Below are 25,894 nucleotides of genomic sequence, written 5' to 3'. Positions count from 1 at the left end.
AAAACTAAAAAAAGGCAAAAACTACAAAAAAAACTAAAAACCAATAAAAAAGCTAAAAAACTAAAAAAACTAAAAAAAAGGCAAAAACTACAAAAAAAACTGAAAACTAATAAAAAAAATAAAAAGCTAAAAAACTAAAAAACTAAAAAAACTAAAAAAAGGTAAAAAACTAAAAAAACTAAAACTAAAAAAAACTAAAAAAAGGAAAAAAACTGAAAAATAAGCTAAAATAAAGGTAAAAACCAATAAAAAACTAAAAAAAAAACTGAAAAAACTAAAAAAGGCAAAAACTACAAAAAAAACTAAAAACTAATAAAAAAAGTAAAAAAGCTAAAAAACTAAATGACGACACTCAAAGAGAAAGCGACCAGGACAAAAGGAATGTTCGATTAGCAATCAACAAAGCACCGGGACACAGGGAGTATAAATGACGACCAGGACATAAGTAAAAAAAAAAATTAACAAAACTAAAAGAAGGTAAAAACTACAAAAAAAACTAAAAAGAAAAAAAAACTAAAAACTAATAAAAAACTAAAAAATCTAAAAATCTAAATAAACTAAAAAAGAAAAAAAAGGAAAAAATAAAGGAGAAAAACAAAACTAAAAAACGAAAGTATATACAGACCGGTACACCGGAATACAAATGACGACCGGGACACAGGGAATATAAATGACGACCGGGACACAGGGACACAACTACAACGGGGACACTGGGGGAAACAGGGGGATATAAATGACGACCGGGACAAAAAAACTAAAAAGAAAAAAAAACTAAAAACTAATAAAAAAACCAAAAAATCTAAAATCTAAATAAGCTAAAAAGAAAAAAAAAAGGAAAAAAATAAAGGAGAAAAACAAAACTAAAAAACGAATGTATATACAGACCGGGACACCGGATACAAATGACGACCGGGACACAGGGAATATAAATGACGACCGGGACACAGGGACACAACTACAACGGGGACACCGGGGAAACAGGGGGATGTAAATGACGACCGGGACACCGGGACAGGGAATGGTCGATTAGCAATCACCATCAACAAAGCTCAAGGGCAATCATTAGAATCATGAGGTATAGATCTGAATACAGATTGATTTCCCATGGACCATTATATGTTGCATGTTCAAGAGTCGGTAAACCTGACAATCTATTTATATGCAAAGACAATGGGACAGCAAAGAATGTTGTATATTCGCAAGTTTTACGTAGTTAAAACCATATATATATATATATATATATATATATATATATATATATATATATATATATATATATATATATATATATATATATATATATATATATATATATATATATATATATATATATCTATCTATTTCACAGGTGGGACATAGGGACACAACTACAATGGCGCGTAACTATTATGGCGCGTAACGACTTACGCGCGCGGGGGGGCTTGGGGGGCGCGAAGCGCCCCCACCAACTAGGTGTTGGGGTGGCGCGAAGCGCCACCCCAACAGCTAGTATATATATATATATATATATATATATATATATATGTATATATAATATATATATATATATATATATATATATATATATATATATATATATATATATATTATATATATATATATTATATATATTATATAATATATATATATATATATATATATATATATATAAATATAATATATATATATATATATATATATATATATATATATATATATATATATATATATATATTATATATATATATATATATATATATATATATATATATATATCAAGTTTCATTAACATCTGATCACCTATTCGTAAGATAAAAATACCCCAATTTTCACGTTTTCCAAGAATTCCGGTTTCCCCCTCCAACTCCCCCAATGTCACAAGATCTGGTTGGAATTTATAATTAGAGCTTTAAAGCACAAGATCCTTCTAAATATAAAATTTCATTAACATCTGGTCACTCGTTCGTAAGTTACAAATGCCTCATTTTTCCGAATTACCCCCCCCCCCAACTCCACCAAAGAGAGCAGATCCGGTCCGGTTATGTCAGTCATGTATTTTAGACAGGTTTTTATTCTTCCTATCCAGTTTCATCCTGATCTCTCCGCTTTCAGTATTTTCTAAGATTTTCCGGTCCCCCCAACTGCCCCCCCTAATGACGTTGGATCCGGTTGAGGTTTAAAATAAGAGATCTGAGTTACGAGGTCCTTCTAAATATGAATTTTCATGAAGATCCGATCACTCCTTCGTAAGTTCCCCCCCCCAATAGAGCGGATCCGTTCCAATTATGTCAATCACGTATCTAAGACTTCTGCTTATTTTTCCCACCAAGTTTCATCCCGATCCCTCCAATTTAAGCGTTTTCCATGATTTTAGGTAAAAATACTTCATTTTCTATTTCTCCGAATTAACGGCCCCCCACTCCCCCCCCCCACGGATGGTCAAATCAGAAAAACGAATTTTTTCTAATTTAATCTGGTCCGGTCCCTGATACGCCAGCCAAATTTCATCGTCCTAGCTTACCTGGAAGTGCCTAAAGTAGCAAAACCGGGACCGACAGACCGACAGAATTTGCGATTGCTATATGTCACTTGGTTAATACCAAGTGCCATAAAAACTTAAACTAAGTTTTTCCTTGTAACTAAAACAAACTAAGTTGTTTTTCTCTTCGAGAGAAAAGTTTTTGTTTCGAATTTCGGAAGCAATGACCATTGGTTTAGCAATGCGTCAATCATTAGCAGCCAAGTCTGTCAGAAGAAAGACATTAAAAAAGAAAAAAAAAATATAAAGAAGAAAAGCTTATGCTTGTTTATTAGGATCGAATAAAAATTACTTTGCCACTCCTCTTTTCCAACATAAAATTTAAAGGCACCTCACCCCAACCTCCCAAAGAACTGTCCTTGAAAGTTTCAACTTGATCCCTTCGTTGTGGGACAAAACGCGGTAAACATACCGAAATCAAGTTTGAATATACTAATTTACAGAGAAAAGATTTTCCCTTCCAATTTAATCGAATTTTTAATCAAGGCGTAAAATGGTCTAGTGTTGATTTTTTACAATATAATACAAATTTTGCTCAAAATGAAATATATTTTCAATATTTGAATTTTTACGGATAGAAAGAGCACAAAAATATCATATACATCCCTCACCACCTTTGTTTATGATATCCTTTGGATGGCTTTAATAGACTAATTTTCAAAGAGGAAATATTCCCCTCCCCTTTAATCAAAGATTTAATCATGGCTTGAAATAGTCTAATATCGATTTTTACTATACAAAATACATATTTTACTCAAAATAAAATATATTTTCAAGAATTTAATTTTCACAAACATAAAAAAAACGCAAAAATCTATACACAGAGAAAATTTTTCTCATCTCCTCCTCTTTGATAGTATTCTAACTTCTGAGGGAAAATATTATCCTCCCTTTAATCGAAGTTTTAATCTAGGCGTAAAATAGTCTAATATCGATTTTTATGGCACTTAGTATATTTACCAAGTGACATATAGCGATCGCAAATTCTGTCGGTCTGTCTGTTCTGGTTTTGCTAGTTTAGGCACTTCCAGATAAGCTAGGACGATGAAATTTGGCAGGCGTATCAGGGACCAGACCAGATTAAATTAGAAATAGTCGTTTCCCCGATTCGACCATCTGGGGGGGGGGGAAGTGGGGGCGGTTAATTCGGAAAAATTAGAAAAAATGAGGTATTTTTAACTTGCGAACAGGTGATCGGATCTTAATGCAAATTGACATTTAGAAGGATATCGTGTCTCAGAGCTCTTATTTTAAATCTCAACCGGATCTGGTGACATTAGGGGGGGGGGGGGTTGGAGGGGGAAACCTAAAATCTTGGAAAACGCTTAGAGTGGAGGATCAGGATGAAACTTGGTGGGAAAAATAAGCAAAATCCTAGATACGTGATTGACATAAACGGAACAGATCCGCTCTCTTTGGAGGAGTTGGGGGGGGGGGGTTAATTCTGAAAAATTAGAAAAAATGAGGTATTTTTAACTTACGAATGAGTGATTGGATCTTAATGAAATTTCATGTTTAGAAGGACCTCATAACTCAGATGTCTTATTTTAAATCCCGACCGGATCCAGTGTCATGGGAGAGTTGGGGGTGGAGCGGAAATCTTCGAAAACAATTAGTGAGGAGAGATCAGGATGAAACTTGGTAGGAAGAATAATCACAAGTCCACGATACGTGACTGAAATAACCGGACCGGATCCGCGCTCTTTGGGGGAGTTGGAAGGGGGGGGGGATTCGAAAAATAAGAAAAACGAGGTATTTGTAACTTACGAACGGGAGATCAGATCTTAACGAAATTTGATATTTAGAAGGAACTCATGTCCAGAGCTCTTATTATAAATCCTGACTAGATCTGGTGACATCGGGGGGGGGAGTTGGAGGGGGAAACCGGAAATCTTTGAAAACGCTTAGAGTGGAGAGATCGGGATGAAACCTGGTGGATACAATAAGCAAATGTCGTAGATACTTGATTTACGTAACCGGACTGGATCCGCTCTCTTTGGGGGAGTTAGGGGGGGGTCCAGTGCTTTGGCGAGTTCGGTGCTAATGGACGTGCTAGGACAATGAAAATTGGTAGGCGTGTCAGGGACCATCGCAAATTGACTGGATAAAGTCGTTTTCCCCGATTCGACCATTTGGGGGGACTGAAGGGAGAGGAAAAATTAGAAAAAAAGAGGTATTTTCAACTTACGAAGGACGGATCTTAACGAATTTTGATATTTAGAAGGACCCGTGTCTCAGAGCTCTTATTTTAAATCCCGACCGGCATTAAGCCTCTGATTTTCCTTTTAAATCAATCTATTGATTCTTGGAATTTTGCTAGAGCTCATATGAGCTCTTGGCTATTCTGACCTCGTCAAAAGTGCCATATGAGCTCTTAGATCTTGTTTACTATACAAAATACGTATTTTACTCAAAATAAATATATTTTCAATATTTTGATTTTTACGGACATTAAAAACGCAAAAATATATACACAGAAAAGTTTTCTCATCCCCTACTCTTTCATAGTATTCTAATTTCTGAGGGAAAATATTATCCTCCCCTTTAATCGAAGTTTTAATCTAGGCGTAAAATAGTCTAATATCATTATTTTCGATATATATATATATATATATATATATATATATATATATATATATATATATATATATATATATATATATATATATATATATATATATATATATATATATATATATATATATATATATATATATATATATATATATATATATATATATATATATATATATATATATATATATATATATATATATATATATATATATATATATATAGATACAAATTTTATTCTATGCTTTGAATATTTTAATTTTTACGGACAAAAAAAAAAAACAAAAAAAAACTAAAATATCATATACAGAGAGAAGATATACCACACCTCGAATATATTCTCAATATTTTACAGCTAATTCAACAGAATTCTAAATAAAATACAAATATAGTGAACTTACCAGCTGCGGCAACAATGACCCATATTAAAGCAACTGAAGTCCAAAAAATGATATTGAAAATGGCAGCATAGTCTTCACTATATTAACATATTCGCTGTATACATAATTATACAGCTAAATAAAATACAAAAATAGTGAACTTACCAGCTGCGGCAACAATAACCCATATTAAAGCAACTGAAGTCCAAAAAATGATATTGAAAATGGCAGCATAGTCTTCACTATATTAACATATTCGCTGTATACATAATTATACAGCTAAATAAAATACAAATACAGTGAACTTACCAGCTGCAGCCACAATGACCCATATTAGAGCAACTGAAGTCCAAAAAATGATATTGAAAATGGCAGCATAGTCTTCGCTATATTCCTTTGACAGATTTAAATGAGCAAATTTATCAGTGCCTTCTTCGGCTGTTTCCCGGCGAACTAGATGATGTGAATTTTCGTAACCAGATGATATGACTATTAAAATGAACTAAAAAAAGGACATTATTTAGATTACTTCATTTAATACTCATAAAGTTGACTCAACTCATTTTTTAAAATGTTATTAGTACCCTAAGTCTAGATTGAATTAACAAATCTATCCACATGACAGATCTAAATTTACTTATGTCCTTCGCGATATCTAAGAATTATTCAAAAATACTTTTCTATTTGGCGCTTTAGATTATTTCAGTTTGGGTTGTAAAATATTATTCGACAGATACTGCCGTTCCCATACAAGAGCAAAATTTCAAAAACTGCCAGAAAAAAACGTTATCTACAGGAGGGGGGGGGGGAATCAAATATTTCGAAATATATAATAACTACTCAAATAGGTTTTCAGCTTTGACCGAATTCTAAAAGTTCTTCATTGGGTTTTAATCATTGTATTTTTAATGGCTGAAGAAAATGTCCTTTTAGAACTAATCAAGAAAACTTCCTTTAAATTGATGAAATTTTTATCTTTCGAATAATTTATACAGACGACTTAACTATCTGTCAAATTCCATACCCATGAGGACAAAAAGTATCTCATTACGCACAGGCAAAAAGAGCTAATGAGATGCTAATTACTTACCTCACTTCAATGAGAGGCCTGAAGTTCATTATCATCGTGTGCGGACCAGAGAAGATATTGAAGGTACTCGTCTAGTTTCAAAAAAGGACTGCTTTTACAGTTATATATGCAAGTAATTCTTGGGCCAATAGGAGACATGGTATTATAGACCCTAACGCTGCCATCGGAATGGTACGATACCTACCTCACTTCAATGAGAGGTCTAACGTTCATTATCATCATGTGCGGACAAGAGAAGATATTGAAGTTACTCGTCTAGTTTCAAGAAAACGAGTCTAGAAGAAGACGTTTAGTTTCAAGAAGGAGATATGGCATTATAGACCCTAACGCGGCCGTCGGCAGATCCATTGAAGCTTACGATAATGGAATTAGTGGACACCCATGGTGTTTTTTTTAAAACAGTAAATGTATCGCTTTTTCTTTCTTGTACTTATTGTGCTTGTTATATGTACTGTGCAATTAATTTGGTTAATTATTGTGCTTGTCTGCTTACTTTACGAATTTTAATTTTGTTTTTATTTGTCATGTTTCGTCATTTAACTTGTTATTGTGTTAACAACAGGTCATGAATCTATTCAATTCATATAGAGGGACTAAGCTTTGGAATAAGTTTAGTCCTAGATTTAAAGAATTACTTATTAATCAATTTACACCTTTGAAACAGATTAAAACTGGATAGGATTTAATTCTATAATAAAGCATTGTAAACATTATTTTTTGACTTGTTTGTTTTTATTATCTCTTTAAGGTTATTGCTGATTTGGATTTTCTATATAATGAAGTTTTTATTGTATTAATTTTATTCATGTTCTAATTTGTAGGCAAATGGTTTTACCCTCCAACTCTTTAAACTATTGCCTTATTGTTATTATTTTCTTGTTAGCAAAACACCCTCCCAAGCACTTTTGGCGAGCAACCGATTGGTTTTGTTTGCGCTTAAAAAAAAATATTACTACTAAATAGGGTTCTTACCATGATATAATGTGTTTATAGGGTGGCATTTGCTTGATTACCTCGGACCTTCTAAAACAAATGTAATTTTAACTCCCTTGCTAGCGACAGAAGCAGGACTCTCCATTTTCATCGCCTTACAAATGAAGAACGATAAGGCAACCATTGTGCTTTTCGGCTAGCCAGCAGAAGCCAGAGGTCAAATTTAAAGAGATCATAAGATTTGAAGGAGGTAAATATTTTATAGGAGGGATTAGAATGCAAAGCTTGGAATAAAAATTACTTTAGGCAGGTGTGTAGTGCGATAAGGAGCGTTGTATTAAAAACAATGCCAGTAAATTTAGAGAAAACACATTCTTTATCTTTTATTTTTGACTTCACTCCTAATTAGTTTCTTTTTTTTTGTCAATAAAAAAACAATAATTTTAAGGATAAGTGGGTCAAAATTCTTAGAACTCAATATTTTATCGTCAGGGAAAAGAAATAGCAGGAGCCCCCCTTCCAAACAGTAGTTTGGTGAAAGAAGGCCCATTTATAACATCCAAACCATGCCCTGATATTGAATAAATACAAAGAACGTTTATAACATCTAGAACAACTGCCTTGCATTGAACAGATAAAAAAACCCATCTATTTATAACATCTAAAACCGTTTCCTGGTGTTGAATAGATCCAAAAAGCGTCTATTTATAACGCCTAAAACCATTTCTTGGTGTTGAATAGACCCCAAAAACGCCTATTTATAACACCTAAAACCGTTTCCTGCTGCTGAATAGACCCAAAAAAACGTCTATTTATAACACTATTTAGATTCTATAACCATTTTCTGATGTTGGATAGCCCCAAAAAACGACTATTTATAATACCTAAAACCATTTCCTGGTGCTGAATAGAACCAAAAACGTCTATTTATAACACCTAAAACCATTTCCTGGTGCTGAATAGACCCAAAAAACGTCTATTTATAACACCTAAAACCATTTCCTGGTGCTGAATAGAACCAAAAACGTCTATTTATAACGCCTAAAACCGTTTCCTGGTGCTGAATAGACCCAAAAACGTCTATTTATAACGCCCAAAATCATTTCCAGGAGCTGAATAGACCCAAAAACGTCTATTTATAACACCTAAAACCGTTTCCTGGTGCTGAATAGACTCAAAAACGTCTATTTATAACACCTAAAACCACTTCCCTATGCTGAATAGACCAAAGAAACGCCTATTTGTAACACCTAAAACCACTGTTCGTTGATCCAAAAACGTCTATCTGTCAACATATAGAACCATTGCCTGATTCAGTCGATCCTAAAAATCCTACGGAATTTTTTTTTAGATTCTAATTGTATTTTGGATTATATTTTACAAACCCACCTATACTGTATTTTACCTAATTTTGCTGTATTTAAGAAAAGAAAATTTCAATTCCAAAAGTAAATTATTCATGCCCTTTTTGCAAATCAAGGACGAAGGTATATGTCGTATTATGTTCATGTGTCGACAGTTAGTATGGTAATGATAATCTATTTCTATTAACCATAACTCCAACGTCACCAAAGTATACAGTTGCCTTTGGTAATTTTATTATTCAACTTGGTAAAATGATCCCATTTCGCAATATCCCCTAATTATGTTGTGTTTGGTCGGTTTTTTGATAATTTTGCATTATTTTGTTTAACATTTCTATTGCGCTATGGCAACCTTTTGATTTACGACTGACTTGTTTGTCAATCCAAATATTTTAGGTACTATTATTGTCATTATTATTACCGTTTTGCCTCTGTGGGTTTAGGCTAGTGAAGCAATCCATTGTCAAAAATATTAGCTTGATGTTCTTGGTCATCAAATCACAATGACCTGTCTTCTCTAAAAAAAAAAATAAAGAAAAAAAACATACTTAGGAAATTACAGAGCTAGGAAATCAGGAATCTGGCCTTTGTTCCCCCAAGCCTAAGAAGCAAGAAATTTGGAAGGATACAATCAAAGCTCTTATTGTAGCACTGCAAATAATTTTAATTATTTTGTGGATAATTGGCTAAAATCAGAACTGTTAGTTTTAGGCTTCTTTGCAGTCAATAAAAAAGGAGAAAGAATAAAATAGAAATAGAAAGAAAAATAGAAAAAGAAAAAACAAATAGAAAAGGAATATTCATGGATTTTATGTTTGCCCGAAAGCTATATCAAGTCATAATAGACAAGACAAGATGAATTTAAACATTGTCTAGGCGCTTTGTCGCAAGTATCATGGTTGCTGCGATAGCTGCAACATAGTAAAGAACAAACTACACGGCCCATAGTAGCCAAAATAAAAGAGCGTTTTATTAAAAACGGACTACTGATAAAATGTCTATACGTAGCTTATTCAAGAATGGTAACTATCTATCCGGTAACTACACTATCTATCACGATTAGTCTTAATAGTATTAACCAACATAAGCAGAAAGTTGAAAGTATGGATATTTAATTTGCCAATACCGTAACTGATAACGTAATTGATGTCGCCATGACCGTAATTCATAACAACTACAATAAGTTATGCCTGCATGAACAGCTCATTAAATTAAAACTCATCGTAGAATAAGAGGACACAGTCTCAAGTTGAATTTAGTGGGGAGAAAGCGTCGTTATTTATTGCTTTCTCTTTTAAAATAACTTTCGCCTTTACCCAGTTTTTTTACTTAACTTGTTCTTACCACGTGTTCTTAGATTCAAAGTACATTCTTTTATACCTTTACATCTTACAATAATTTCTTTATCTGAAATCCTTTGAAGCTAATGAATATGCGGTATTATCACAGGATCTAAGTTTGGCCTTAATAATTGAGTAGGACCTTACAGTACTTTCTTCGTCTGGAATATTTTCAAGGTAATAAATATGTGGTCTTACCACAGGGTTAAGAATGGCCTCAGTAATTAAGTATGGTCTTGCAATAATTTCGTTATTTAGAATCTTTTCACGCTAATAAATATGTGCCCTTACCACAGGGTTTAATATAGCCTCAATAACTGAGCACAGTCTTACAATACTTTCTTTTTCTGGAATCTTTTCAAGCTAATAAATATGTGGTTCTACCCCAGAAGTTAGTAAGGATTCTATAATTTGGGGAGCAAAAAATTGCTATTAAGTATTAATATTACAAAAAAGTAATATAATTATTACTTTATCACCATAAGCCTTGTCTAATGCTCTTTGCAGATATCTAATTGAATTTGTGATAGAACGACGGACTTCTTCGGCTTCTCTTGATGTTTTACCAAATTCAGAGTCAACAGATTTTAAACCTTCAAGGCTATACCAAAATGCATTAATCCTGCCATTATTCTCTTCTTTCCTTTTAAGGATCTGAAAAAAAAAATGAAAACGCTCAAAAAACGTAATTATGAAAGCGCGACGTTGATTTTAGAACATTGTACGATCAGAATACACAGCCAAAATCAACCGTACTGGCTAAAGTGGTTGGCGCGCTAGTGTAGGAATTCTTTGTCCAAGGGGCATGGGTTCAATCCCAGTTGTGACCAGTTATTTAGTTTGGGACAGGGGTCAGTGGCGTAACTCTGTAAGCTCAGCCAGAGTCGACCGAGCTCTAAATAGGTACATGGAGAAATCTGAGGAAGGTAAGCAGGAAGGGTGTGCGAAAGCACAGGATGGTTGCCCCCCAGCCCCCCATTGCACTTCCTGGCTAAAGAACCATGAAACGGAGATCAGCACCGCCGGGTTGGACATTAAGGGTCTAGTACCGTCTTACTTACTTACCTTTTTTTATTTTTACAACATCAACCAGAATATATACCAAATACAGATACAACACTGATACAACTCTCACAGATACAACTCTCACAACATAAAATCGTCAAACTTTTTGCCTTCAGTCAGCTAGCCTACATAAGCACATAAGTGAAATATTAAAACATTGCCAACAGCGATGGTCAATCAAATACAGTGAATACAATGAATTTAAAAAACAATGGGGGCATAAGTAAAAACATAAGTACATTATAAAAAATATACACCGATGAATCCAAAAGGTCTGTCAGATAAAAATGAAACAAAAAAACTAGCACATTAACAATATAAATAAATGACACATTAACGTTGTGCAAAACAAATTTCATTTATTTATGATTTCAACAAACGCTGGCACAAAGCTCTTTCTGTAGCACTCAGTTCTTGCATTAACAATATTTAAAACTAGGATTTTTGTGCTTTTGATCGAGGTAAACAGGGCTTTGGAGGGCAATAATGGGCTGGGAGTATACATTGAAAGCCTGGGTTACAACACAGATTATTTCCGAAACTGGTACTAAGAGTAACACGTCGGGCTGCCAAGAATCTGGCAGCCCGACGTGCTGCGTCGGGCAGCACGTCGGAATTTAATTTCATGGAATTAAATTCCATAAATTTATTCATGGAATTTGAATTTCAAAGATAAATACAAGAATACTGAAAGCAATTTTCCAAAAATGCAAAAACGTATTGCACAACATATAGAAATTAAAAAGACATCAGTCCGATCTGTTTATGTACAAGTATTCTAACACAACTGTATAAGAATGTTAGTGCCCTTTGCATAGACTGGAGGGATCAGCCAGTTTGTGCTACAGAGACTTTTTGAAATCCTGATATTTATCTCAAAGAGGATTCTGAAGTTTGATACCATTTAGAAATATCTAAAAGCTTAAAAGCATAGAAACAATAAGACTAAAAATAAAACTTATTAACTAAACTTTAATCCACACTTAAAATAGGCTTAATTAAACAATTCCGCAGCAAAAACACGTTACTGTTACACTAACATCTTAAGGTTTATGTTCCCCATGCAAATTTTGGGATGTTATTTTCAGGCAGTTCTATCGTTTTATGTTATCACATAAGACTAAAATTTTGACAGCATTCGATATCTGAAATTCAGCTTTATGTACTTACTAAAATAAATTTTAAAATTGTGCTCTGCATTTTGTTATAGTAATTTGAAAAATACATTAGAATTCAAAATAGGATAAGTTTCGAATCGTTTAAGCAAATTCAATTCTTTAGTGGCGCATTGGGTTTGACCTTAGCTTGGTAAAACGAGACCAAGAGATCCAACTTTTTCTATAGCAACACACAGTAGGGCCAACACAGGGACTTTAATAGTCAAGAAACGTCGTTGATCTGATTATATACATGTACTTGAATCACAAGGGGAAAATATGAGTCAGATAAAATCTGGACTGGGGGAGATCCTTGAGACACAATCTATTTTTAAGACATCTTTTGTAATGCCATCTATTGCAATACAATCCTGACCATTTAAAGGCCTGCACAGACGTAATGTTTCCTCAGTTTGGTAATATGAGACCTAGAGATCGAACCTGGATGTAGCAACACACTATAGGGTCGAGGCAGGGACCTTAGTTGTCAAGAAGCGTCGTTAATCTGATTAATCCCTTTTAAGCAAGTTCGTATGATTCTCTAAGAAAAAGTTAAAGGAGCATCACGTTCAGCTGAGATTTAGCATTATCCACCTATAAAAATATATTTTTAAAACTTATGTTGCATTTTGTTCTCGTACACTGAAAAATCCATTGAAATCCAAAAACATGGAAATTTCCTCATCTTTTAAGCAAGTTCATATTATTCTCTAAGGAAAATCAAAGGAATATCATCTTCAGGATCGATAATTGGACAAATCTAAAACTAATGAATACAAAGATATAACTGTCGTATCCTTTCGGTATGAGGGATAGCTGTAGGCTTGTCAAAAAATCGCCTGTTTTATCGGGAAAATAAACCTTAAGACTTTAAATCTCACTTTCAACGATAATCATTACAATCAAATTAATGCTTGATAATTATAGCTGCAGTCGTAGCTAGAACTTAGTAAAGAACTAACCATGTCCCATAGCTACCAAAAATAAAAATTACCTTAGAAAACAAGAGCTAAGAGCTCATATGGCACTTGTGACGAGGCGAGAAGAGCTAAGAGCCAAGAGATCATATGGTATGAGCTCTAACAAAATTCTATGAATCAATAGATTGATTTAAAAAGGAAAATAAGAGGCTTAATGCCGGTCAGGATTTAAAATAAGAGCTCTGAGTCACGATGTCCTTTTAAATATCAAAATTCATTAAGATCCGATCACCCGCTCGTAAGTTATAAATACCTAATTTTTTCTAATTTTTCCTCTCCCTTTAGCCCCCCAGATGGTCGAATCTGGGAAAACGACTTTATCAAGTCAAATTGTGCAGCTCCCTGACACGCCTACCAATTTTCATCGTCCTAGCACGTCCAGAAGCACCAAACTCGCCAAATCACTGAACCCCTCCCCCCAACTCCCCCAAAGAGAGCGAATCCAGTACGATTCTGTCAATCTAGTATCAAGGACATTTGTTTATTTTATCCACCAAGCTTCATCCCGATTCCTCCATTCCAAGTGTTTTTCCAAGATATCCCCCTCCAACTCCCCCAATATCAAAAGATCTGGTCGGGATTTGGAGCTCTGAGACATGAATTTCTTCTAAAAATCAAATTTCATTAAGATCCGATGATCTATTCGTAAGATAAAAATACCCCAACTTTCACGCTTTCCAAGAATTCCGGTTTCCCCCTCCAACTCCCCCCAATGTCACAGGATCTGGTCGGAATTTAAAATTAGAACTTTAAAGCACAAGATCCTTCTAAATATCAAATTTCATTAAGATCTGGCCACCCTTTCGTAAGTTACAAATACCTCAATTTTCAAAATTACCCCCCCCCCCCCAATTCCACCAAAGAGAGCAGATCCAGTCCGGTTATGTCAGTCACGTATCTTAGACAGGTTTCTATTCTTCTCATCCAGTTTCATCCTGATCTCACCGCTTTAAGTATTTTCTAAGATTTCCGGTCCCCCAACTGCCCCCCCCAATTACGCTTGATCCGGTTGATATTTAAAATAAGAGATCTGAGTTACGAGGTCCTTCTAAATATGAAGTTTTATGAAGATCCGATCACTCCTTCGTAAGTTAAAAATACGTCATTTTTTCTTATTTTTCAGAATAACCCCCCCCCCCCCCTAATAGAGCGGATCCGTTCCAATTATGTAAATCACGTATGTAAGACTTCTGATTATTTTTCCCACCAAGTTTCATCCCGATCCCTCCAATCTAAGCGTTTTCCATGATTTTAGGTTCCCCTAAATCATGGAACGGAGCGGATCCGTTCCGTTCGTGTCAATCATGTATCTAGGACTTGTGTTTATTTTTCCCACCAAGTTTCATCCCGATCCCTCCACTCTAAGTGTTTTCCAAGTTTTAGGTTCCCCCTCCCAAATCCCCCCCCCAATGTTATCAGATCCGGTCGGGATTTAAAATACGAGCTCTGAGACACAATATCATTCCAAACATCAAATTTCATTAAGATCCCATTACCCACTCATAAGTTAAAAATACTTCATTTTTTCTATTTTTTCCGAGTTAACCAGCCCCCCCCCCCCAGATGGTCAAATCGGGAAAACGTCCTAGCTTACCTGGAAGTGCCTAAAGTAACAAAACCGGGACCGACAGACAGACCGACAGAATTTGCGATTGCTATACGTCACTTGGTTAATACCAAGTTCCATAAAAAGAACACAAAAAAACTGGCTAGTGATAAAAAATTGCTATTTGTAGATGAATCAGGAATGGTAACTACTATCTCGATTAATTTTAGTAGTAAAATTTTATTTAGAAAACAAAACTATACGAAACTCGAAAAATGGCATGAAATCCATACGCAAAACTGTAGGATCGAAACAAAAAGAACGCCAATGGACTCACCATGGTCAAAAATTATAGTAAGAATCGGCATTAGCATCCTTTTATTTAGAACAGATTCTCATAAAAACAACGATACATGCTATGGCACCCATGAAAGCCGGCAGTACATTTCTAAGGGAGAGGAGAGAGTAAGTGCTACCAGCAATCTTGTTTTTAATAGAATGTGACCATTCTTCATTTTCGACTTTTGAAGCATTTTTTAAAGTCTTCTTGTTTTCCAAAAGAGACTATCACTCCCTTGCTTTGGCTGTATAAATTACGACAGCTTCTAGACGTCTTGCTGAGGTACATTGGTGAGGTGGATTAAGGTTGAATGCTACATAATTTTCCTCACCTTACCAAAAAGTGTGTAGAACAGAAAAGACAACACATGCAACATAATAAGGAGGCTAAACTTGCTTAGAGATTTTATAAATCTTTCAATTGTGCATTAACACTTCCCAGCTTCTATCATTTGTCATTTTTCAACAAAGTCTTTTCACCGATTAGATGTTCATGCAATAAATACTAAGCAAATGATGAAAAGCAGAGCATAAACACATACGGTCAATGTCCAACTGGTTTGTGAAACCAGGTAAATGAGATACTATAAACAAGAAATTTTGGGAGCTTTCCATTTTCAAATTTGAACAGTGAAAACAAAAGAAAAAGTCTAGTGAAAGGTTCTGGGCAACGACAAAAAAATATTATCATCAAATGAATAGAAACAAAGGGTAGAACAGGGGATGAATAGATATGTGGCTCTATGCTATGAAGGCTGTGAACTAAATATGCCAAAATAAAACTTACTTTAGCACGGAACAAATAAAAAAAACTCGAACAGAAGAAGGTGAAATCTTAATTTGAGTAAAGCTAGCAGGTGAAAATTTCAGGAGAAGACTGTAAAAATATTTCTTCTGCAAATATAGATCACCATTCTAAGAGTTTGCGACAATTTGGCTTAAAGTATATCATGTTCAGTTTAGCTTTCCGGTTGCAAAAAAGAATGGGTCTTGGCATATTTATGAATAATTGTTAATTTGATACTTGCGGTAATTAGGATAGGCTTAGGATAAATAATTATGTTATATTTAGTTTATCATCTATTAGATTTATTTATTTATATATTTACATATAACGCATTACATTTTATATATAATACTTTATTATTATTGTTATATAATTGTATTATACTATATTTATTGGTCTTGTTTTTTTAAATATACTAATATTTGTAATTAGTCTTACTTCAGAGGCTTCAGTCTTCAACGCATTCAATTCTTTCCCAATGAGCGCCAATGACAGGCGTTCATCAATAGGTGCGCTGGGCGACTGGGGAACATCTTTGTCCTAAAATAAAAACAAATAGGCTAGGCTAAAGATTCTAAAGTAAGCTAGTCAATTTCAAGTCCCTGACCAAGTTCGACAAGTTAATGCTTCAGTAAAATCAAACGGGTAGAAGTAGGTAATAAGAAGAATGATAGGAGTTAAAAACACAAGGGCACCGGTACTCAGCAGATTAGGGGCAAATCAGCTGATCAGTGTCAATACCAGTTTCGAGACTTGTTTCTCAAGATATAGATTTTAAAAGAAACAGAATAACTTTTATGCTACTAAACCCTAGATGATTTTTTACAAGTCAATTTAATAGAAGCCATATTCTGTTACCTGAGAACTCCAGAAAATTCAAGACATATGTACCACCAGATTGTTGGTGCAGACAACTAAGAATATTAATTATCCTACTGATGGAATTCTCTCTCTGATTGTTTAACCGAATGTAAAGTTAAAATAAGGGATGGAAAACACAATATCTAAAAACAAAAGAAAACAAAATGATTGATAGTTTTAATTAGGCTTAACAATTAACATCGTTATTTTGCCGGGCGCTGATGTGTGGCATTAGTTTTTTATTTTTATAGGCAAGCTTCAGTTTTATCTCTAATCCATTTCTTTAAGTCTTTGGCTTTATTCTAGAGAGTAGTTACTAAGACAGAAGGGGGGTGAAGACATTGACCCCCCCCCTCCGAAAAAACGCCCAAATCATAAAAACGTAACAAAATTTCATATAAATAATTTTTAAAGAGTTTTTAAAAAGAAATTATTTGTAAATTCCTCCCCGAAAAAAATTTGGATACGCCCTTCCTAGCTACCAACAAAGTAGGCTATTTCTCTTTATTCTTCATGGAATCCAGTTCCAGTTGGATAGATAAATTTGATAATTGAATAGCTGCCAGCCCAATTATTAATAAGCAATAGCAAGTCCAAAGACTACTTGAACTTTTTTTTTCCACCAGCAAATTATCCCCGATTTTTTTTTGTCTCGTCAGCTAATTGCAGTAAATCGGCCATAAAATTCTGCTAATCCGTTAAAAACTGGTCACGATAATTTATCATTGTTGTCTTGAACTAAAAAATGGATATTTTTTCTCTGGTACCTGTTCCATAACGAAAAACCTGTAAAATAAAGAATTATCTGTAATATATAATACGCCAAAACTTGTAAAATGATAGCCTTATGGTACGCAAGAATATTATAAGCCATTTTATGGCAAAAACTGAGTTACCAGAACATTGCTACATAAAAATAAACAAGGTGAATACGATTGGGGCCCGCCTCCCCATTTCAATTTGTAAGAAACCAAGTTTATGGATTTCACTCTGACCTATTTTGAAAAAATGTATAGGAAAGTGCAAATTAAAGCATGCAATTTTCAACGATATCGTGATTCTGGATAGTGTATCAAACTGAACAGAGATGAAGAAATAAGCAAATATGGTACTTGGACAATCTTATCATTATCCCATAAAATTATAGCCATGCCAGCAGACTTCACATCCTAAAGCCTAAAACGTCCCACAAAGTCTAGGAATTGTTAGGATTACATGGATATTGTCTTACTAAATGATCAATGCATTCCCGTCAGTACAATTGTTTTAATGACTATCTTGTGTCCAAATCTCAAAGACATCCCCCATATTCCTTTCTCCCTGATACAAAACTGAAAAGTTTAAGGATGAGTTGAAGGCTGTGGTTAAGTGAAATTGAAAACATCGAGATTCAAAATTGAAATTAGGGTAGCCTTCTGTCTCTCAATTCTCTAGAGACCGTCGATTGTCAAAAACCCTTCAAATAGCACTTATTCATTGGCGGAAATAGCAGGTTAGTTATACCAGCTTGTCAATCTGGTCTCTAGGGCGATCTGAAACGATTCTTTCTGGCTAAAAACTTGAAAAAATTTCAGGTAGCTGAAAATATTCTATGGGACTGTTCGAAAACAGGAAAATACATCGAAAAATGGTTGCAGTCATCTTACAGGTTATTGTCTTCTGCTCGTGATAGTACCGATTTTGTTCTAAAAGCAATATCCTTCATAGAGTACACTTGTGAAAAAGAGCTAGACATTTTCTAAGATTTCTAAGCAATTAGAGGAAATATAGCAAAATCCTAGCAAACATTTTGTAGCTTCAAAAAGCTACGGCCTGATATTAAAAGCGGTATCTTCCGCCAATGAATACTTGACTACTTTTTAAATATAATTTTTCAATTTTAACATGGGATTTTCGAGTTCCATCAGTTCACTTAATCACGGCCTTAATACCCCGGAAATCAAGGGATTATCTTTCCACACATTTTTAAACATCCTTTTATTTTTCCAATCCCACCAGGTTTTTCTCATTTTTGAAAGTTTGTTTATCCAACATAAGACATAATGTTGATCCAAATCAGTTTGGCTTCAGATCAGAGCATAGTTCAACCGACTGTTTTTTCCAAATGCTAAGTATCATATTAAAGCATTACCTCTTCTCTACTGAAGCAACTTGGCTATTGAAGCAAGTATATTCTATTCTATTGTCATCAAATAGAACAAAATATTGATCATACCCAATCGATAAGATTGGCACCGTTTTATTCACAACAGTGGTGCTTGTGCTAACTTTGTGTTTACATCACAAAGTTCAACCGACTGTTTTTTTCCAAATACTAAATATCATTTTAAAGAATTCAGATTCTACGTATTCCTCCTCTCTGAAGCAACTTGGCAATTGAAGCAAGTATATTCTATTCCTATTGTCATCAAATAGAACAAAATATCGATCATACCCAACTGATAAGGTTGGCACCGTTTTATTCATAACAGTGGTGCTTGTGCTTACTTTGTGCTTACATCACAAAGTAATTTTTGTTTCTTTTATCATTGAATGAAACCGCGGATTGCTTTTTGCAACAAACAGCACTACTTACTTCTAAGCCTGAACTAGCAAGATCTATTTCTCTTAAACGAAACTCATCATCTCCATAGATGTCAGCAGCTTGTGTTCTGATCATTTCTGGAAGGCCTTCAATGCGGCTATCTTCTATCAACTTATACTGGACAAGAGAATCATTAAAATCAATGAACCCATCTACAGTCACGGTTATAACCATTTCAGGATAGCTCTTGATATCAATCAGTTTGGAACCATCTTGGCCATCCTGCAATAATTAAAGTTAATATTTCATGGAAGTGAATTCATTTTAACGCACGCATAACTTTTTTCTTAGCTGTAGAAGAAAAGAAAGAAGAAAAGAAGAAAAATAATAGCTGGGATACAGATAACAACTTACCATTTGTTTCTAGAGTCCTCCCTAAAGTAACTATTATCAGACTTCGTACCTACATGTAGAGTGAAATAACGTAAAATTCCCAAATATACACGTGAATAGTCCCCTTAACCAAAAAAAAAAAATCAGGTATAAACTTCTTGTTTTTTTGTGATTCCCCGCAATTCAATCTTTAAATACCCCTCCCCCTTCCTTCTTCATATTTGAAACGTTAATGTCAAACAGAATCAATGTACCCCTTTTCGACTGGTATTAAACTAGTATTAAATAGCTTCACAGAATCATGTTCAACATATAATCTAACAGGGCCATGTCCGTCTATTAACGTAATCTTTGGCATTTGCCAAAAGTGAAAAATGGGCTGTAATTCTTTCAAGCTACAATTTGGTATTGACAGTCAGTTTGGTCCAGACTTTTAGGGATAACGAATACAGATCGGTTGGTTTTCGTTATGCAACCGGCCCCTTCTTTGCCACATCAATTTGCTAATATATTACGTCTAGCTTCATGATGTTCTACTTAAAAACTATGTTTAAAAAGTTATTGTTAAGACCTAATGTTTTTTTTGAAATATAAAACCAGTGAAAAGAATGAAAAGTTTTAAGTTCTAAAATATTTATAATTAAACTCTCTGTGGTTGGACATTCATTTGAAAACGTGAGCTTATGCATAATAAATGATGTGATCATTTCCAGATCTAAGTCAGTCCTAGAAAATATAACATCGATCGTTAAGCTTCAATGCATTAAGCATTGAGCAGAAGTGCACATAAATAATGCTTCCCGAAAGCTAATGTCTCTTATCCCTTCTGAAACTTTTAAGTTGTCTTGAATATCTCACAGTTCAAGAAATTACCATTCTTTACTGCAACCTTCACTGTATGTCTCTGTCCTGCATGGTTCTGAACTCATGAATAGGAATAGAGGTAGTCTAGCATATTTCATTCAGGATAACCCTTATCAAATAAAAACTATCAATAAAAACCATAAATCAAGAGCTTCCAGGAAGTTAGGCTAAAGACTCTTGAAAAGGGAAGACTGATCTATGCTTGTACTCTCATAAAATGGACGAAAGTCTCCAAAAAATATACATTGAATTCCCTGTAAACATATTTTATCCAAAAAGGCACCATTACCTTGGTCAGGTTTAACAAAAACTCCAGGTTTTCCCTGAATCGATAACATAACGCAACGAATATAACTAAAATAAAACTGACGCTTTTTTCACGGTCAATATCACAAAAAAGTAAGCACTCTCCTCATACAAGGGGCATTCAAAAATACACGGATTTTCTGTCAACAAGGTAATGGCAACGGTTTTCTGTAATTCTCAGGTAGCTGCATTGCCGAGTTTTTAGAATTTTAATAAACTGCCCCCTTATTACGCAGAATTTTTGCGGAAACTAAGAGTAGAATTAGAAAAAAAGCGTTAAGGAAAACTCCAACATGGAATCCTTTACCATCATGGCAATGTCCCATCTCAAGTTTCACGCGTTATAAAATAAAGTTTGAGAGAATCTTGCTGATTATTGCTGCAGCATCCATTTTATAGCCCGGATCTATTTGACCTTTTTCATTACGGAAATGCAAAAAACGTTGAAAGGCGTCCATTTCCATGGCAGGGAGGAAGAAAAAGGCACTGAAAAATCGTAGCTTATATAGGGGATCATGGCCCAAGCAACTGTAATGCACATAGCCAAACCGAGGAAACACAAAAATGATACAAATTCATACAGAACAACATTGTGTCTACCAGCCCTTGGAAATTGAGAGAATGGTATACAACCGTAGGGAGAGAATAATCCCATTTTACCCAAAAGCCAAGCTGGATTCAGAGCATACCATTCAACTATAGATATGAAATCCGTTACTAGTTGCCAGAAATCCATGAATGAGGGACTAATATTGGGCAATAACTCCCAACCGAGTTTATGATACTTAAATTCCGCAACCTAGTCTAGTTAATCAGAGCCAATTATCAGAGGCCATCCCGGCATTGAATTTACATTGCTGCACATGACTTTTTTTGGGTATTGATTGCCGATCCAACTCGTCCTGCTGTGTCTGCAAGCTCTGTGATTTTCTGCTCTAAGTCTTCCCTTAAATGAGACAGGAGCGCAACGTCATCAGCAAAATCATAGGAAACATATTTCTTAGAATTCGATCTGAGCTGCCCCACCCCTCTTTTTTCTAACTTTTGATGTCAGAGAGCTAGCTTGACTCGTAAATCTATGCAGTCTAAAGGATATTTTCTATAACTGTTTAAGAGTTAGTACAAAAACTTATCACAGTCTCAAGGTATATACTGATACCGCAATTTTATGAGCATGAAACCAAGCAAAGTCTTGAATAAAATACTGGAAGCAGTAAATATAAAAATCAATGTAAATGATAACATACATATAAACATACAATATATGTTTGTGTATATGATTAATTTGCAACTTATTAGTGTTTAATATAATACTCTTGAGCATATTTCGGATTCCTGTTGATCTTCAAAATAAAGATTTTTCTTTTATATTTTATTAAGAATAATTTATTTCAGAACAAATCTTTTCTGAGCCGTCCTAGCCAAGTGCTTAGTACTCCAGATTTGAAATCCTGAGGTCAGCGATTACAGGCATGGTGTTGCTGGTGATTTGGTTTGTAATAGGGACAAATGGTGCGACTCTGTAAGATCAGCCAAATTCGACCCAGCTCTAAATGGGCACCTTGAAAATTTTGGGGGAAAACATGGGAAGCGTCGGATGATTTGCCCTCAACCGCGAATTGCACTCCCGGCCGGTGACATCGAATGAGGAGACCAGTACCTGACTTGGTCAGCATGCGAAAGAGTTTTTTTTAAAGTCTTTTTGTTATATTTTTTAAACTACATAATTGCTTTAAACTAAAGGTTTACATATCTATATAAGCTTACAATACCTTTAGTCTCGTAAACTATAGACTATACTGTACCTTTTTTAACCCATACCTTTTATACTGAATAAAAATAAAAAAAACAAGTTTTTTTTAACTGAAAGTAAGGAGCGACATTAAAACTTAAAAAGGAACAGAAATTACTCCGTGTGTAAAAGGGACTGTTCCCTCCACAACGCCCCGCTATTTACGCTAAAGTTTGACTCTTTCTCTCAATTCTACTTTACAAAACAGTGGAACAACTTTAGCTTAAAGAGTGGGGCGTTGAGGAGGGAACAGCCCCTTTTATACACGAAGTAATTTCTGTTCGTTTTAAGTTTTAATGTCGCTCCTTACTTTCAGTTTAAAAAAAACTTGTTTTTTTATTTAATTTCTGAACGTTTTTGAGTTAATGCATGTTTGATTTTGGTTCTCCGCAAATGGATAATTAAAAGGAAATTTCGTATTATTTTTTTTTTTTTTGCTAAATGGCTTTCTCTTAGTTTTGATCAGACGATGGGTGGGGAGGAGGTCTAGTTGCCCTCCAATTTTTCGGTTACTTAAAAAGGCAACTAGAATTTTTAATTTTTAACGAACGTTTTGATTAATAAAAAATATACGTAAAGTACAAATCAACTTACGTAACGAACTTCTATAATCGTATATTTTTATTATGTATATGACGGGGTTTGCCCCCTCGTTAATGCCTCGCTCTTTACACCAAAGCTTTAATTCTGTCCCAATTCTTTAAGAATGACCCCTGAATCACAAAGGCTGCAGAATAAATAGTTGGAATTACTAAAAATACTTTAGTATAAAGAGCGAGATATTTAGGAGGAGATGAACCCCATATGCGTAATAATCTCTGGTCGTTTTAAATTTTGATGCTGGTTCTTACTTTCAGTTGAAAAAAAAAACTTTGTCATATTTATTTTTTCATTGTTTTGTTTTTTTTTCAATAATGCTAGAAAATCCTGCACCCCCTTCATGGAATTTCTCTTCTCCCATGAGAAATTCCTCCCTGGGAAGATGCTCCCACGTAGCCTCCTCCCCCCCCCAAGCCAAAGAATCCACCTTAAAAGGTCTGTACACTTCCCAATAACCATTACTGTACGTAACCACTGGTCAAAGTTTGTAACTTGCAGCCCCTCCCCGGGGACTGTGGGAGAGTAAGTCAGCCCCAAAGACATAGTTATTATGTTTTTTTACTATGACAAAATGGCTATCTCAAAACTTTGATCCGTTGACTTTGGGAAAAAGATAAGCGTGGGAGGAGGGTTAGGTGCCCTCCAATTTGTTTGGCCACTTAAAAAGGGCAATAGAACTTTTAATTTCCATTGGAATGAACCCTCTCGCAATATTCTAGGACTAATTGGTCGATATGATCACCCCTGAAAAAAATAAATAAATAAACACGCATCCGTTCTGGCAAAAAATACGAAGTTCCACATTTTTGTAGATAGAAGCTTGAAACTTCAACAGTGGGTTCTCTGATACGCTGAATGCGACGGTGTGATTTTCGGTAAGATCCTATGACGTTTAGGGGGGTGTTTTTCCCTATTTTCCACGATAAGGCAAATTTTCTCAGGCTCCTAACTTTTGATGAGTTTGAAACTCACTAAATTTGATGAAACTTATATATTTAAAATCAACATAAAAATCTGATTCTTTTGATGTATCTATTAGTATCAAAATTCCGTTTTTATAGTTTCGTTTACTGTTGAGCCGGATCACTCCTTACGTCCGGGTCGTTACCAGGAACTGTTTGATTTGAAAAATGAAAAAGTTGGGACCCTAATCGCTATCACTTATTTTCTGAATTGTTTCATTAGTTTTCCTGTTTGACTTTAGTTGTTTTCTAGAGATTTTTTCCGGGGGGGAGAGGGGATTCAAAATACAATAAAAAGCGCATCAAAAATGTCTTTATATTTATTTCTGTTACGTTTTTACGAGTCAGATAAACTTTTCAGGGGGGGGGGGGGGTCAAACCCCTAACCCCTCTGGATACAGCCTTACCTAGAGGGTTATGATTTCCAGCTCATGATGAATGCCCAGTTCACTTTCAATTTCGTTTTACGTGTATATCAGAAAAGCTACAGCAGCAATAAAAATGGAACAAATAAAAATATATAGGCTATAGAGGGTAATTTTTTTTAGAAGAATCTGATACCTTTGAAAATCCTAGTATTGATCCATATAGCTTCACAACGTCATGAAACTTCAGTGAAGATATCTGTCTAAGGCTAACACTTGATGGTGAATTTAAAACAGCTAGTCTTCCACCTTGGACTGGAATACAAAAAAAATAAAATAAAAAATAACCAACTGAAACTAGACTTAAGTTCAAATGAAGTATTACAGCAATCCTGGCTAACCACAATGAAAAAATTGTTGCAGGAGCAACAGTTCAGTTTCGTTTGTGTGTTATTCAATTACACACTGCAGTTGTCTACCTCTCGTTTGATTTAAAATGGCATTTCCAAAGAACTATTTTATCTTCCAAGAAAACAACAGTACATTTTTTAAAGACAGTCTTAAAATATTCTGTTTCTGCTTAAGACTGACTTTATTCTCTAATTCCTTACGTTCAAATAAGGTTGTTACTTTTAATAAAACAAAATGTATACAAGCTAATAGTTCACAACTTCGGCCCAAAGACAAAAGTAATGAAGTACTGCTTGTACATTATAAGCACTTTATTAACAAATGTAGCTTATTTGATGGTGGGTTCTGAAAAAAAAAATGTTATTAGCCTCAAACAGACATCAGTGATCATTAATATGTACTTAGAACAAAACCTAACTCGTTTCTCCTATTCTTGAACAGGCTGTACCAGAGGTGCCTACAAAAGTCAATTTCTGTAATTGGCATGAAAAATAAGACTTCTTGGCTTCAAATGTATATCAGAAACCAGGTATGGAAACAGTTTCAAAGCTGCCAGTAGCAGAACTTGACAGAATTCCATAAGATGCCTTAGCAATTCCATAAGATACTTTGGCAGCAAAACTTGTGTTTTGACAGCTTTTCTTTGAGCAAAATGTATTTTTAAATGTAAAAATGGTATTTTAAGACAAAATCTACAAATAAATTTGAAAACTACCAAGTAACATTGCTACTTTGCTACCACA

At 34.4% G+C, this 25,894-nt stretch overlaps 1 protein-coding gene across 1 annotated transcript in view; it reads right to left on the bottom strand.

Annotated features, from left to right (window-relative positions):
* LOC136038367 (ATPase H(+)-transporting accessory protein 2-like) overlaps window positions 1-25,894 on the bottom strand; it is a 43,454-nt gene that overhangs the window by 3,259 nt on the left and 14,301 nt on the right. The window contains exons 2-6 of the mRNA XM_065721440.1: window positions 24,937-25,055; window positions 19,510-19,740; window positions 16,512-16,613; window positions 10,671-10,853; window positions 5,782-5,974 (exon numbers count right to left, since the gene is read on the bottom strand). Of these exons, the coding sequence (XP_065577512.1) occupies window positions 5,782-5,974; window positions 10,671-10,853; window positions 16,512-16,613; window positions 19,510-19,740; window positions 24,937-25,055 (828 nt within the window). The remainder of the gene's footprint in view (window positions 1-5,781; window positions 5,975-10,670; window positions 10,854-16,511; window positions 16,614-19,509; window positions 19,741-24,936; window positions 25,056-25,894) is intronic.

The sequence above is a fragment of the Artemia franciscana genome, chromosome 2, assembly GCF_032884065.1.
Source record: "Artemia franciscana chromosome 2, ASM3288406v1, whole genome shotgun sequence".
Taxonomy (NCBI): domain Eukaryota; kingdom Metazoa; phylum Arthropoda; class Branchiopoda; order Anostraca; family Artemiidae; genus Artemia; species Artemia franciscana.
Note: the sequence above shows the minus strand (reverse complement) of the source record. Positions and strands in the feature narration are given on the sequence as shown.